The sequence below is a fragment of the Alosa alosa genome, chromosome 10 (genome assembly GCF_017589495.1).
Source record: "Alosa alosa isolate M-15738 ecotype Scorff River chromosome 10, AALO_Geno_1.1, whole genome shotgun sequence".
Classification (NCBI taxonomy): Eukaryota; Metazoa; Chordata; class Actinopteri; order Clupeiformes; family Clupeidae; genus Alosa; species Alosa alosa.
In genome coordinates, this window is record NC_063198.1 from 2,394,607 (window position 1) to 2,409,421 (window position 14,815).

At 39.2% G+C, this 14,815-nt stretch overlaps 1 protein-coding gene across 6 annotated transcripts in view; it reads right to left on the minus strand.

Moving 5' to 3' along the window:
* The window catches only part of ip6k1 (inositol hexakisphosphate kinase 1), a 47,176-nt gene that overhangs the window by 13,358 nt on the left and 19,003 nt on the right, over positions 1-14,815 (minus strand). For 3 of the 6 annotated variants that reach the window (XM_048255842.1, XM_048255844.1, XM_048255845.1), the window contains 2 exons: positions 12,480-12,936; positions 6,555-6,765 (listed from right to left, as the gene is read on the minus strand). In XM_048255842.1, coding sequence (XP_048111799.1) covers positions 6,555-6,765; positions 12,480-12,759 — 491 coding nt within the window. In that variant the 5' untranslated portion in view covers positions 12,760-12,936. Of the gene's footprint in view, positions 1-6,554; positions 6,766-12,479; positions 12,940-14,815 lie in introns of all 6 variants that reach the window. The other 3 variants (XM_048255841.1, XM_048255843.1, XM_048255846.1) reach the window with 1 other exon arrangement.

Below are 14,815 nucleotides of genomic sequence, written 5' to 3' on the forward strand. Positions count from 1 at the left end.
CTGTTAAATCAAGTTTAATAGACTTTTACATAGCTAGTATCAGCTGAAGTCTGTAAGGCCTTCAGTAGCCTATGTAAGTGTGAAGAAAAGAAAGGGTCGTCAAATGAAAAGTAGTTTGTTGGTGCGCACATCCAAGGCAGGTGCTGGACAAAAAGTGCTAGGCTATCAAAAGGAAAAAAGGTAGATTGTCCGCACACTTGCTCCCATCAGAAATTTGTATTGACTTATTCACCCGTGTGTAACGTTTCGAGCTTATACGCTCTTCATCAGACTTGAATATCAGGCAGACTGTCGCCATATTTAAACAAGTACAAAAGGTCACATGACCCATCAGTGATAATTACATAGATTTACAAAACATTTATATACATATATACACAATGTCATAATATCTACAAAAAACATGTACTTATAGAAAAACATTTATATAATATACTTTGTTTTTTTTATTTATTTATTTTTTATAAATAAGTACAAGCTTCCACCCTATCAGAATACTTGGCTGTGTATCAGGCCGCATTTGGCCGTCATAATAAGTAAACATGATATTGGCGTCTATTCAGTCTACAGGTTACTAATCATACACTTATATAAAAGAGACTTCATTCACATTTATAAAATATAATATATAACCATATCCAAATATCCATTCACACAGTCGAGTCGAGACACATCACATAATCAGTTACAGAAAGGGCCTAATACTGAAGTCTTCATTTAACCCTTTAGGTGCCATTGTATCCAGTGTGTAAATCCAGTACAGTTCACGTTTAAGAAGTAGAGTGTCAATATGCCCCCCCCCCTCCGGGGACTCTTAATAGATTCTATTCCGATGTATTTTAGAGCACATTATTGTCTGATATTCAAGTCTGATGAAGAGCGTATAAGCTTGAAACGTTACACACGGGTGAATAAGTCAATACAAATTCCTGATGGGAGCTTTTTTCCTTAAGAAAAGAAAGGGTAAAAGGATCAGATAGACAAACAGACAGGTGAGTGTTTGTGTGTGTGTGTGTGTAAGAGAGAGAAAGAGAAAGAGAGACACTAGCAGTGACAGTTGGCTGTTTAGCTGGCAGTTATAGAATTTAGAATATCGAATAACCTGAAGCACATAGTGCTCTGTTCTTCATGGTTGGTGACATTAGTGACCTTCTAGCCTTCTACATTTGAGCAAGCACATTTTCATAGTTCATGGTGGCACAGTCTAGTTAGGTTATATTCTGAGGTGTGTCTTTCTGTTAGTCAGGTGATGGCACACATATTCTAAAAGAAACAGATTTTGGGCTATGTATCCAGTGGCAGATATGTGTGGACTGGTGAATGACCCATCACTAGAGACATATGCCAAATTTTTAGTTTTTGTCCATGAGAGAGTATGGAAATTGGTGATCACAGATCAGCCAACGATTACAATGTTACAGTGTAGTTATTTTACAACAGAACAAAGCAGTTTGGCACAGGAACTGCTACAAATCCACCTGGAACAGTGAGCATCTGCAGCATACTAAGATTCACTACTAGAAATCATGTGAAGCAGGCAGAAAAGGCAGAAAAGATGTGGTAGACCATCTTCTCAACACCTCCAACTGCATCAAGTCCAGCTAGAGGGATTTTGTACACTTGTTCAGCAGCAGCTGCTGCCAGCATAGATAAGTGCTTCTTCTGTCAGAAGCAGACAAAAGAGCGTCTTCATGAGGTCTCTTTCAATGCAGGCAACCAACCAAGAGATATAAGTAATATTTTGAAGTCAATGACTTTTAACAGGTTGCCAGTGTAGAGATGCTAGGATGGGGGAAATATGTTCATATTTTGTGTGTGTGTGAGCAGCTGCATTTTGTATAAGCTGTAAGCTCTTTAGACAGGTATTATTACAGCCAGCGTAATAGCATTGCAATAGTCTATCCTTGAGGTGACAAAAGCATGGATTAATTTCTCGGCATCTGGTAAGGATAAGGACTTCCTTATCTTTGAAATGTTCCTTAAATGGTAAAATGAAGTTTTGGTGATCTGTTTTATGTGATTATTTAGTGATAGGTCCTGGTCAATTATAACTCCTAGGTTTTTAACACTTGTGGATGAGGTCAGTAGAAGATCACTATATGTAGCCTGTGATGTGGATAGGATATCCCTCATATTTTTAGAACCTAAAACCTTGACTTCTGTTTTATATGAGTTCAAAAGCAGGAAATTATTTGTCATCCATGTCTTTATATCTCTTATACATGTGTCAAGTTTGGCTAAAGGGGTTAATTCATCCGGTTTTATGGAGAGGTATAGCTGTGTATCATCTGCTAAACAACAGGGGCCCCAGTACTGAGCCTTGAGGCACTCCATATTTTACCATAATCTGGGTAGATGGTTTATTATGGACCTGTACAAATTGTTGACGGTTAGGAAGGTATGATCTAAACCAAGCGAGTGATGAGTCTGATGCCTATCTAATTTTCAAGCCTAAATAGTATGTCATGGTCTATGGTGTCAAAGGCAGCGCTGAGGTCCAGAAGGACCAGTATTGATACAAGGCTAGGCTTTTTGAGGGAGGGCTTAATAACAGATGTCTTAAACGACTGTGGTACATGCCCTGATAGCATTGAATTATTTATAATCAAGAGCAAACATTATCCAGGAAGGGGAGAGCAGAAGATGTGTAGGAATAGGGTCTAGTAGACTAGTTGTAGATTTTGATGAGGAAATTGTGGAGGTGAGATCTAATATGTTGTGTATATGTAATTGTTGTTCGAGGTCTCATCTGTGATTCTGTTATGTTTTTGCTATCTTTCAGCAATGGAGTATGTGTATTTGGTGAAACTTATTGGTTATTGATCTTATCTCTAATTGTTTGACATACAATCATAATACTGACATACAATCATACTGTTGAAAATAACTGTTTTGTGAACTTTATTCAACATAGTCAGTGATTTAGGCGAAATTTATGGTGTTAATTACAGTGAAATATACAATTTCAAAAAAATAGGGTTGAAACAGGTAAAAAAAAAAAAATGGAGACATAATTTTTCTCCATGTTCAATGATCTCTAAAGACAGTCCAACCACTCTCCAAAAATTAACATTTCAAACCCACAGAAACCATATAGGCCCCCTGACTATTAGGTGTATCTGACTCCAGCCTCTATGTCATGATCTTTGCCTGTAGTATGAGCCTGAATCAGATCATCCCTAACCTCGTGTTGCTTTGCCTGCTGTAGATATGCAAATGAACTCATGTTCCTCTAAAAATGGATTGATCAAATTTCAGTTTCTGTCTTATCAGATCTAACTGTGTAGAATTTTTAAAACTGTTGTAAATGTATGTACTTGTAGATCAAGTCTTGGAAAATAGTTATTATTTCTTTTCAATGGAAATTATTTTAACATCAGATGAAAGACAATTTTAAGTATGATGATAATAATAATAATAATAATAATAATAATAATAATAATAATAATTGTACATAATGATAACAATGTGTAAAGTATGAATATTTTCACCAACCAGTTCATCTACATCTCATTCCCACATTCTTACTAGTCAAAAGTACAACTGAAATGTATAATGTAGATCATTTTAGCACCTGTGATGCAATTACCATAATTTCCCAACTATTAGCTGCAGTTTATACATTGATTTTGCAAAATTTCTTCAGCTATGAGGTTAATACACGGGGGCAGTTCATATGGTATATGGTTTTGTTTCTTTTAACTTGCATAAAACACCGTCCTGTGGCTTATACACAATACGGCTAATACACAGGAAATTACTGTGTATTTCATGTGCCCTGGACATTATAAAATTATAATATTTATGTTAAGCTGGGTACATGTGGTGATGTGAACAATTTTCATATGGTATTCCATGAATGTAAAGGTAATATGTGATTGGTAATCATGATGTTTTGATCTCTTGGAATATCTCTTATGGGTAGTTTCAATAAAATACTAATTTACTGAATTTTGGGGTGTTTCCGAATAGTACATTTACAAATACTAAATAGCATAGCAATGCAGACCTATGTAATCATTTGTATTTCAAGTCTGCTGGGAGGTAGGAAGGTATAAATACATTGATTAATGAAGTAGTGGGCATTTCAATTAGTGCTGCAACATGTTGTGTCTCTGAAAATGTAGATTTGCTCATTATTACACATAAATCTTGAATTTTATCAACCAAAATGAAGGGCAAAATCACATAATGATTCAAAATATGTATGCCAACATCAAACACCACATATACATCAGTAATAATGAGGTTTGGATTATTTTCTGGGCTCTTGAGTGGTTTAACAAAAAAAAAAGCCAATAGTCGGAATTTCCTTTTTTCAAATCAGAGGTCAACTTTGAAGGCCTGTACAGCCACAAGATCCAACTTGCTATCATACCATTTTATACTCCAGAGATATATAGCTTTTAGAAAAATATAGTGAGATTTACTTCCCTGAGTTAAACAATAGATTTTTTTACCTTTCTCCAGTTCATTCAGCCGTTCTGTGAGTCTGGCGATACCACTTTTAGCTCAAGCCTAGCATAGATCATTGAATCGGATTTGACCATTAGCTTCTTGCCTGCTAGCATCACGCTTAAAAGTCACTAAGATTTCCTAACGGAAAATGAAACGTGGCAATTTTCTAGGCTGATTTGACATGTAGGGCTGCAGCTATCGATTCTTTTTGTTTTTCTATTCTAGTGATTATTTCATATATTAATTGGATAATATGAGTGTGTTTTACTTATTCACAGATTGGGATAAATGCAGAGACCAAATTTCCCTCACGGGATCAAAAGAGTATATATACTTACTAAAATACTTGTGCAATTTATTAATATGCACAACAAATGTCATGCTGTAAACTAGCCCTAGTCACGTTAAAGTAAATTAATATATCTGTTTTATGTAGATTTGTGCATCTGCAGCATTTACCATTACTACCAAATAACCTCCCTTACAAAAAATAACTGCAGTTTTTACAGTGCAGTACTTTAGTATTTTCATGTCCAAAATACTGCATTTCTGCAGTAAAGTACAGTAGGCTACTATGCAGTACAATGCAGTTTCCGGGAGTGTGAGTGTTTGTGTGCGCGTGCGAGAGAGAGAGATGTAGAGAGAGACGAGATGAGTGTGTGTGATGAGGTTTTTGGTGTTTTGCTCACTTGCAATGTTATATTATATTTTATAGTTTACTAATTAAAATTTCGACAGCTTAACATCATAGACTCAAGACATTAGGCTACAGCCCCTACAAATAGAATATGTTCTAACTAGCTAATACATTAAATCAGTTAACATCAGTGTTTACGTTGCGTTGTGTCGGCGGCTCTTGGTGAGCTGGTAACAACTGGATGCTTTGAAATGATCCCAAAACTTTGGACATTCTCTGCCTTTTACGGAGGGTTTTTGGGCTCTCCGTCATCTCACCCACTTAATTCTGAAAGTGGTGTGCACGTCAGTAATAACAGTCCATGTGAAGCAATAATCCCTGATCTGAGTAGGCCACATAACGCAAGTGGATTAAACGAAGCATCGAGGCAGAGAATATTCCTCGATCCTTTTTTGTAATCAAATTATTCAAATTACTCGAGTAATCGTTTCAGGTCTATTGACATGGAACTATACTCTCATTATGGCGTAATAATCAAGGAATATTGCGAACGTACCATGGGCGCAGCAGCACAATGATATCAAGCAGTCCCCGTATGAAAATAGTCCCTGTAGGCTGTAACTTCCAGCAACAAGTTTGAGCTGCAGCAGATTATTACGCCGGAATGAGAGAATAGTTCCATGTCAAATCAGCCTAGAAAATCACAATGTTTCAGTTTCCATTAGACTTATTACACTTTCTAACTTGAGAAGAGACAAGTTTTAAATAAGTAAGTATGAGTAAGTACTTTTTTGATCCCGTAAGGGAAATTTGGTCTCTGCATTTATCCCAATCCGTGAATTAGTGAAACACACTCAGCACACAGTGAACACACAGTGAGGTGAAGCACACACTAATCCCAACCCGGTGAGCTGCCTGCTACAGCGGCGCTCGGGGAGCAGTGAGGGGTTACAACGGTGCCTTGCTCAAGGGCACTTCAGTCGTTCCTACTAGTCGGGGTTCGAACCGGCAACCCTCCGGTTACAAGTCAAAAGCCCTAACCAGTAGGCCACGGCGGCCCCCAAATAGGACATTTACTGGAATACTGGAAGTCAAGTGTGATGCTAGCAGGCAAGATGCTAATGGTCTAATCCGATTTAATGATCTATGCTAGGCTGGAGCTAAAAGAACAGAATGGCTGGATGAATGAGAAAGAAAACAATTGATTTGGAGAAAGGTAAAAATCAATTGTTTTACTCCAGGGGAGGTGGAAAATGAGTGTAATTCACCAAATGGTGGAATATCCCTTTAATCCTAACCATAAATGTCTAGTGATGACCCTGCTTGCAAGCTCAGAGGCAGAAATGACATTCATATACGGAAACAAACCAGACTCACTCACAGAAACATATTTTTCAAGAGCATCCATTCAACCCAGTTTGGCTCACCATCTCATCCTCGTAGAGAAACCCCCACTTACTTCTCGCTGCTGTCACTCTCATGTACAGGCCTCTCCTCCTTGTGGTCACTGCTGGAGCGGTGCAGGCTGCGACGTGAGTGCTTGCGGCGGGGTTGGTCACGCTCACGGTCAACCTGCTCTTCCTGTTCCAGCCCCTCACTCTCCACATATGGGTATGCCACCAGGTTAATGTAGCCATCTAGATCTCCCTCAAAACACACCAACACCACACCTGTGGGCATACCAAGAAGACACACCTGGTTAGGAGACCAGGTCACACACCACAGATCACGAAACATTAATAAGTGCTGTTTTATCACAGCAAGTTTTGTTCCTTAATTATTGCTTCAATGTCCTTCAAGAGTGAATGTATTTGTTCTCTGTGTAACTACTTAAAGTAGGGGGTCCTATTTGCTTCTGTACCTTTCTGAGGTCACTTTTTGGAGAGTTGTTGGACCGTCTTATTAGATAATGGAATGAAGTCATTTTTATACCTCTTTCACATTTCACAATTAATGTTTTTCTCTAGACACTACATATTGTGAACAGGGAAACATTTTTAACTAATAGATATCATCATGAAACTTGCCCAGTTATTTTCTCAAATAAAGACAAAGATTATTTGTGTTTTTCTGAAGTTTTCTGAAATGTTATGTTTGAATGTAAATTAGGTATTCTATTTGTTCAAATTTACTTTACATTTTTGTCATTTTTAAGTAGAATCAAGAATTAATAATCAAGACCTAACAGTCTCAAACAAATGAATGAAAATGATGGGCACCCAGATACATTGACCCCCGTACTATTGATAACTGAATGCAAAATTCTGAATTCTGCATGTAGATATTCAATAGGGTGTCACGAATTCAAACTCAAAGGTAGAATCAACGATGTAGCCACACCCCCAATGTCACATCCAACAGACGCAAAAACACTCACACACACGTGTGTTGAACTGCAGCGTCAACGCCTCTAAATTTAGGCTGCAGCCAGTTAAAAAAAAACACATCAAACGACCGAAATCGAAGCCCCTCTTGCTACTCTGAAATCAAAGGCATGGAAGTATTTTGTCGTTCATTCACATCAATTAGCACTAACTTACTCAACAAGATGATCTAGTTACAGTCCAAAATTACTTGAAGGCATAAAATGCACATTGATAAGTGCATAAGTGCATTCCACTAACCTTAGGTCTCTTAGGAATGTGCTGAAAAAAATCTAATTATCATTTTGTGTTGTTTCATTTCACGAAGTTCACTAGTAAGCGCTTTGGTGACGTCACACCATTGCAGCGGCCAGTGTGTGATCAGAGTGTAATTGCAGTCTTTACCGTTAGAAAATCGTATTTGATCATATTGCGATATTATCGCAAATGCAATTAATCGTTCAGCCCTACCCGAAACATAATAGAAATCTAGAATCGAATCATGACTTTAAAATCGAATCAAGCATTTGGAGAATCGTGACACCCCTAATATTCAACGAGAGAAAAAAAACTCACGTATCCTGTGGAGAAGACTGACCAATATGAAGTATGATTACAAGTTTGAATGCCAGATGAATAACAATATGCCCTACAGCTACATTCACTCCAAAAAGACAAAAGTAGGGATGCCATCTAGTCATGAGGTGGCAGTAAGAGTGAGTGTGAGTGAGTAAGAGATTCTGACAACAGTGACCCTGTTGAGCTGCCGAGAGTTTTGTAGTACTCTGATCCCTCTTTGGTGATGTCAGCTGGACAGCAGAAGCAAATGAATGAAGACAGTGCTGATGTCACATAAGCCTCTCTCCATCTCATGCATGTTTGTTTTGAGATTCTGTGAGGCAGCACATGAGGCTCTTCCAACAGAGGCTCTTTGATCTTAAACTATCTAGCATTAGGGATTTGCTTTTTGGCTATCTATAAGAAACCTAAGACACAAAGTGCTCTAAATATAAGGCGATCCTTGGCTCTTCCTTCTCACAGTCCCAACAATGCCAGGATTTAACGTCATGGCTTCTCAGTGGCTGTAAGTGAAGCTTAGACATGTTTGTTTAGACTGTACAGCTGTACTAAAGTACTAAAAAGTACTAAAACAAGAGCAGTCAGGTGACTACAGATCCCCACTCCAGTTACGCAATATTAAGTAAAGTGAAATACTGTGATGAGTACCCTGCGTAGTATAACCCCTCCATTTAGGAGTTTAGTGAGCTGGGGTGGACAATCCCCAGAAAATAAGTAATTCTGTCATCCAACCTGTTACATCAGCTTATTAGTGATAATTAGGATCAGCTACCTGATCAGAAAAAAAAGTATCAGCAAAAAAAATGTAATCTGACCAAGCCACAACAGAAAGTTAACTGTAGACACTGTGAAATTGAGGATAAGCAGGGAGCAATTTGAAGGTGAGAGGCGGGAGGATCTTAGACGCTGTAGATGGAGACTTTTGGTTCTTTATCGGTCAATTAGCAAAATATCTCTGGTGTATCTGATCAGCTGTTTCTTGTGTTTTTAAATCTTCCGATCGTGGGTTGCACACATTCAGCGCCATCAAAAGCCTGTTCTGCCTTAAGCCATTTACACTGGCGTGGTTCCGTCTCTGTGACTACCCTTAATGGCGAAACAATTAGGAGGCCATGATGAACCCCCATACAGCCTCCATCTTTCCAAAGAGGACAGACGTGCCACGATAAAGGCACAATAATGACGCAAAAAAAGCCTCCATCCACAGGGTGATATGTTTCCTTATCAAATGCCTGCCTTGAACAGGCTATATTAAAACACCTTGACAGCAAGAATAACAGTGTCTGTGAATGAGTGAATGAGCCAGTCAGTTTAAGTGGACCAAAATGCAATCATGCGCTTCTATCTAAGCTATAAAAAATTAAAAGGAGCACAAACCAAAACAGTCCTGACAAGTCAAGAAATTCAATGGGCATTAGGTTTCGTCCACTTATACTTAATGGACAACAATTGCACAGCCCTGGAGCCCCAAGTTATTTATAACTCACATTCCTCTTGTTTTAAGTCTCATTGTCACCAATCAACAATGTCAAGCCTGTAGACTCAAGAGGCCAGCCCTATTTTTATCACAGCCCAGTGCTCTACAGCAGACTGGTGGTGTACACAGTATGGGAAAACTGGGGGATGAAGGAGTCTTTTCAAATATGATACAAAAATAAAAATCAAGGAACTTCTTGTTGAATAAGGTACAGGTCAGATCAACAAAACATACAGCCTAGTCTGTACCATAGTCACCGTGGCAAATTTCTATTCATTAACCATGCCCAAGACCTAGGCTACCAATAGTAGTGTGCAGACCAAATTAATTTGTTTTTCTTGAAAATTATACCACATTTGCATAATACATGCAAAATTTCAACTTGATACATTACACACTTACTGAGAAAATGTATCGGCTTTACACTAGATTCGCCTATACAGAATAGAGGATAATGTATTGTGCATAGCATAAATGTTAAATGTTATATCTCATCTAAAGGTATGCTTTCAGAAAATATATAGTTTAGGGTGTTTAAACTGTTATCCATAGACAGTATATGTTAAAATGTATCTGCTTTACACTAGATTCACCTATACAGAATAGAGGGCAATGTATTGTGCATGGCATGGAGAAAGATGGGACATGTCCTAATTGGTGTTATATCACATCTAGAGGTTATGCTTTTACAAAATATATAGTTTATGGCAGGGGTCACCAAATGGCGGACCGCGGTCCGAGTCCGGACCTTGACGTGATCCTATCCGGACCCGGACCATAATAGCCTAATTTAGATTTTCACGTAAGATTTCAAAGCTGCGCTAAATGTTTTGTTGGTTAGGATAACAGCATTTACTTCAGGAGCTTCCGGAACCATGATTTCGCTTGCTGCTACTCAGCCAGTGAAATTTGTGAATTCTGATAAAATCGAGCCAGTGAGTAAAGTAGCCTAGTATAGAGAAGAGACTGATGGCCTGAAACGAGCGAGGAGAGGAGACAGGACGAGAAACAATCAAATGCGTTAACGATAAGTTATTTTCAAATCATCGATTGCTCAAAGAGGAGAAAGCTAGACAGAGAGAAAAGAGAAAAGATACGGGGGCAATACCACGCAAAACTGTCACGTCCGTAACGCCAACTAAATATGGATGTGACAGTTTTGTGCGGAATTGCCCTGGACCTCTTCTATATATTCTGAGACATGATTTTTTAAAAGCGCCAATTTGAAGCACTTCTACTAGACAAAGCATATATTTTGAGCAAGCATAGGGTGGGCTAGGCCCATTTAACAGTGAACTGAGACCACAGAATATTTTACGATTTAAGAAGGCAATATGATTGATCCACCACAATCTACAGTAGTTAAGCTTACATGCATTCACTGCCCAACAACGTGATGTTCCTGGGTTTCCAGGATTTCGGTTCAAAAAACTAAAATTAGTTCAAAAGACTAAAAAAAATTAGTTCAAAAAACTAAAATTAATGGGTTCAAGTAACCAGCTGTGGAATATCCATCCTTGTTTCAGCTCAAATTTTATTTTAAGTTCACGTTAAGATCTTAAAAATAGCCAAGGCTACTCAGTTTTTCTCCCCAATTACTCTTATCTTGCCTTATTTCTCCTCATTTCGAATGTTGCCTTTTAGGCTACTTATTTTATTTCACATTAAGCCTACAATCTTCTACTTCTTGAATTTCCCCTTGGGGATCAATAAAGTATCTATCTATCTATCTATCTATCTATCTATCTATCTATCTATAACCAGGCTCCATCCATCCATCCATCCTAATATTATATATATATATTATACATACATACATACATATACATAGCCTAAACACGCACGTTAAACATTATGATGCTCCGGACCTTTGCTTGAGGAAATTTTCCGTAACTGGACCTCGCTGAAGATTAATTTAATACCCCTGGTTTATGGTGTTTAATTTGTTTCCCTTAATAATGCAGGCCAAAATGTATCTGCTGTTCAATTGATTCGCCTATACAGAATAGAGGAGTATGGTATGGAGGAAGATGGGACATAAGTTGATCGATGCTATATTTCATACAGGGCATATGCTTTTACAATATGTATAGTTTTGGCTATTCTATGACTTTGGTAACACCATGATCCATGCATAGGCATGCATTGTTACTTATTAATCTCAAACTATATTAATATAGCATGCACCTTTTTGCCAGATGTCACAACAATAGTCACCTCTTTGGAGACTAGCTGCAGTTATCTGTACCCTTCTGTCGAATTTGGACATTATCATGTCCATCTTCAACTTTGCTTTTACAATTTTCCTTCATTCAATTACATAAACATAAGGCGCTATCTGATTACTGTTTTAGCCAAAATTGTGCAAAGTAAAGAGGCATCATACAGGCCCCTCTGATTGGACAGACAGTCTATCAGTCAACCTCCGGGCAGAATGCGATACGGAGAAGTTACATACTGCACAAATTTTAAGACCCAGATATCAAAATTCAAGACTTTTTCAAGTCTTTTCAAGGTATTATTTCCAAATTCATAAATTCAATGCTTTTAAGACTTGTTAAGAACCCTGCTGAAGAAATAAAAAAAAAAAATCCAGAAAAACCTATATGACCCGAAGCTTAAGCTTAGCTTGACGGACATAATTACACATTAGCCTTTCCAATCATTAACAATCCATCTGAGAGGATCAAGCAATGGCGTGCAATTTGTGCACAAACATAAGTAAACCTGGCCTACAACCTCAGGTTATCATTCATCTAATAATGCGAAAAACTGGAACCTGCTTACCATTCAAACAGAGTGCATTATGCATTCTTAAAATCACAACCACATGATTTATTGTAATTAGCTATCCAAAACAGCTTCACATGCTGTTGACATTGTTTAACATTAATGCACCACGAAAGTCTTTATGAAAATCATTCCAGCAAGACTCTCCCCATCAGATCCCTCACATGACTCCTACCTTTGTACTCAGGAGTGAATTCCTTCATCTCAGGTGGAAGAGACTCATAGAAGCGCTGCTCACGGGAGATGAGGGGCTTGCAGACAGTGTGGTCATCATAGCGCATCATGCTTGTGTGGCCACCCACTTGGTGCACAAAGGGTTCCAGAGGCACTCCTCCAGAGCGCTGCCTAGCGGCCCCTGCCTGCTGCTGTGGCTGAGTCTGCTGCTGCTGCGGCGTTTGACCTTGGCTGTGGCCTCCACTGTGCTTGCCCACCTCCATGCTGTGCGGGACGCACATGGCGTTAGAGGCCCGTGAGGCACTGGGGGCATGGGCACGGGCACGTAAGCCAGGCGAGCGCGGAGGAGGGGGCGGCTGAGAGCGCAGGCTGCCGCCCGGAGGGGGTGGAGCCAGCCCGCCGGCCACACCCACCAGCAGCCAGTTGATTCCGCCCCCACGAGCGGCGCTGCTGGCCAACTGCTGGGTAAAAGAGAAAGATTCAGAATTAAAGATAGGTAGGCCTGTTTCAGACAAACTACATCAAAACCACAATCAGCTAACTAAGCACACCAAACGAATCATTACACTGTATAAATGTAATTAAATATTTCTAACGTTTGTAAAGCCAAGAGTACAGGAGCTGCGTCCATGGAATAATATCCAGATTCATGCAAGGCATGTGTGAGGCAAGTGTCCTTAGCATGGTTCATGGGCTGTCTATACAGCACCAAAATGTTGTGCCAGCACGGATTAGTTAACTGCACATGATTCATTACACTACTAATGTTCATCATTGGACTTAGAGTACATATGTATTTTCATTGGTGTGTGCTGCCTGAGAATAAATCTGATGACAAACTGGTTATAAACTGAGACTTTATTTCATACTCTAAATAAGATTATTATACAGCTCTTCGGAGTGCTGCAGAAAGTTCAAGTTCAAGAACATTCTGAGGTCTGTTCAAACTATATAATTACTGCTGCAAAGTATATAATGACCGCTGTCAATAACCCCCTTCAGACCGTCGAGCCAAAGTCGAGCTAACCAGGCCGTGCCGGGGCTAATTGCTTTCACACCTTCAGGTGGGGTGATAACTGGTGCCACTTGGGGGCTATATCGGTGCTACTGACCGCTGATTTCTGGCCCAACCTAAACATTGGGCCACTTGGTGCTAGAACGGGGCTAGGGGTGGTGTCAAGGTAAAGGTGGGGTCAACCCGTTGTGTGTGGAGTCGAGAAACATGATTTAATCTGTCTAACGTAGGCTATGAAAGCACAGCAGTACTCGCTAGCACGCCGAGTTTAGAGATAGCGGTTGTTAAAGATGTTTGCCTGTCAGTATGCGAACTCTGAGGTCGCCATGTAGCACAGTAAAAAGTGAACTTATGAGTTAACGAACATAGACAAGCGTCCCATTAAATTATTCGTGCCAGTGTGTTTTATGCTATCGATAGTGTGGAATACTTTAGAGAACTATTGTAAAAGCACCAATTTCTGTCCCTTTCGTTCGTTTTTTAATACTTCAAAACAACATTTGATAAATTAACCTTACATTTTCCAGTAGCCATAGGTGTGTAGATTTGAACAAAGTCTGATTTGGTTCTTAGCAGGAGCATCTACTGCCTTCAAAATCCGATTTTCTATTTTTTTACTGTGCGCTCGGAGCACTGCTGGGCTGGTGTGTGCCCAGTCACGCAGCACATAGTTGGGAAATCAAGATAATTTAGATAGACGTGTTGTGTGTGTTTGCGTTTATTTAGGAATCCGCCATCTTGTTTGTATAGAAATGAATATTACATGACATACACGTAAAAGGGCGGAAATAGGTGACCGACTTCAATAGCATACAGGATAGGATAGAGATACGTGACTTGTCTTTTTTGCTTATCCTGTTTGAAAATGGGTGGTATTGGTGACGTTTTCACAAGCGGGGGAGTGTCGAGGTGTAATCCGGAGAGGCTAGTAGCCTGACCGTCTGAACACAACGGTCTCAGGGATAGGCTTGTAGACCTGGGCCACTATCACCGGTGGGGTATACTATGAAGCACAACATATCTAGGCTATGTAGACATATCGAGGCTTCACAAAGCCTTGACTCAGGGGTATACGTTAAGTGATACTACAATAGCAGTTTTGTGATATATTTGTCAAACTAGGCTTTCAGCTCAGATCGGTGTTGGAATGATGTTGGCCAATCGTGAAACGTGGAGATGCACAAAACCGCTTATATTAAAAAACTTCCTTTTAGGAATTTTCTTCCGTTTAGGAATTACTTCCGCATTTATGAGCGATAGTGTAATCTACACTGTGGTCATTTTTAGTGTCTAGCCTATAACATCAAATAAATCGATTGTCA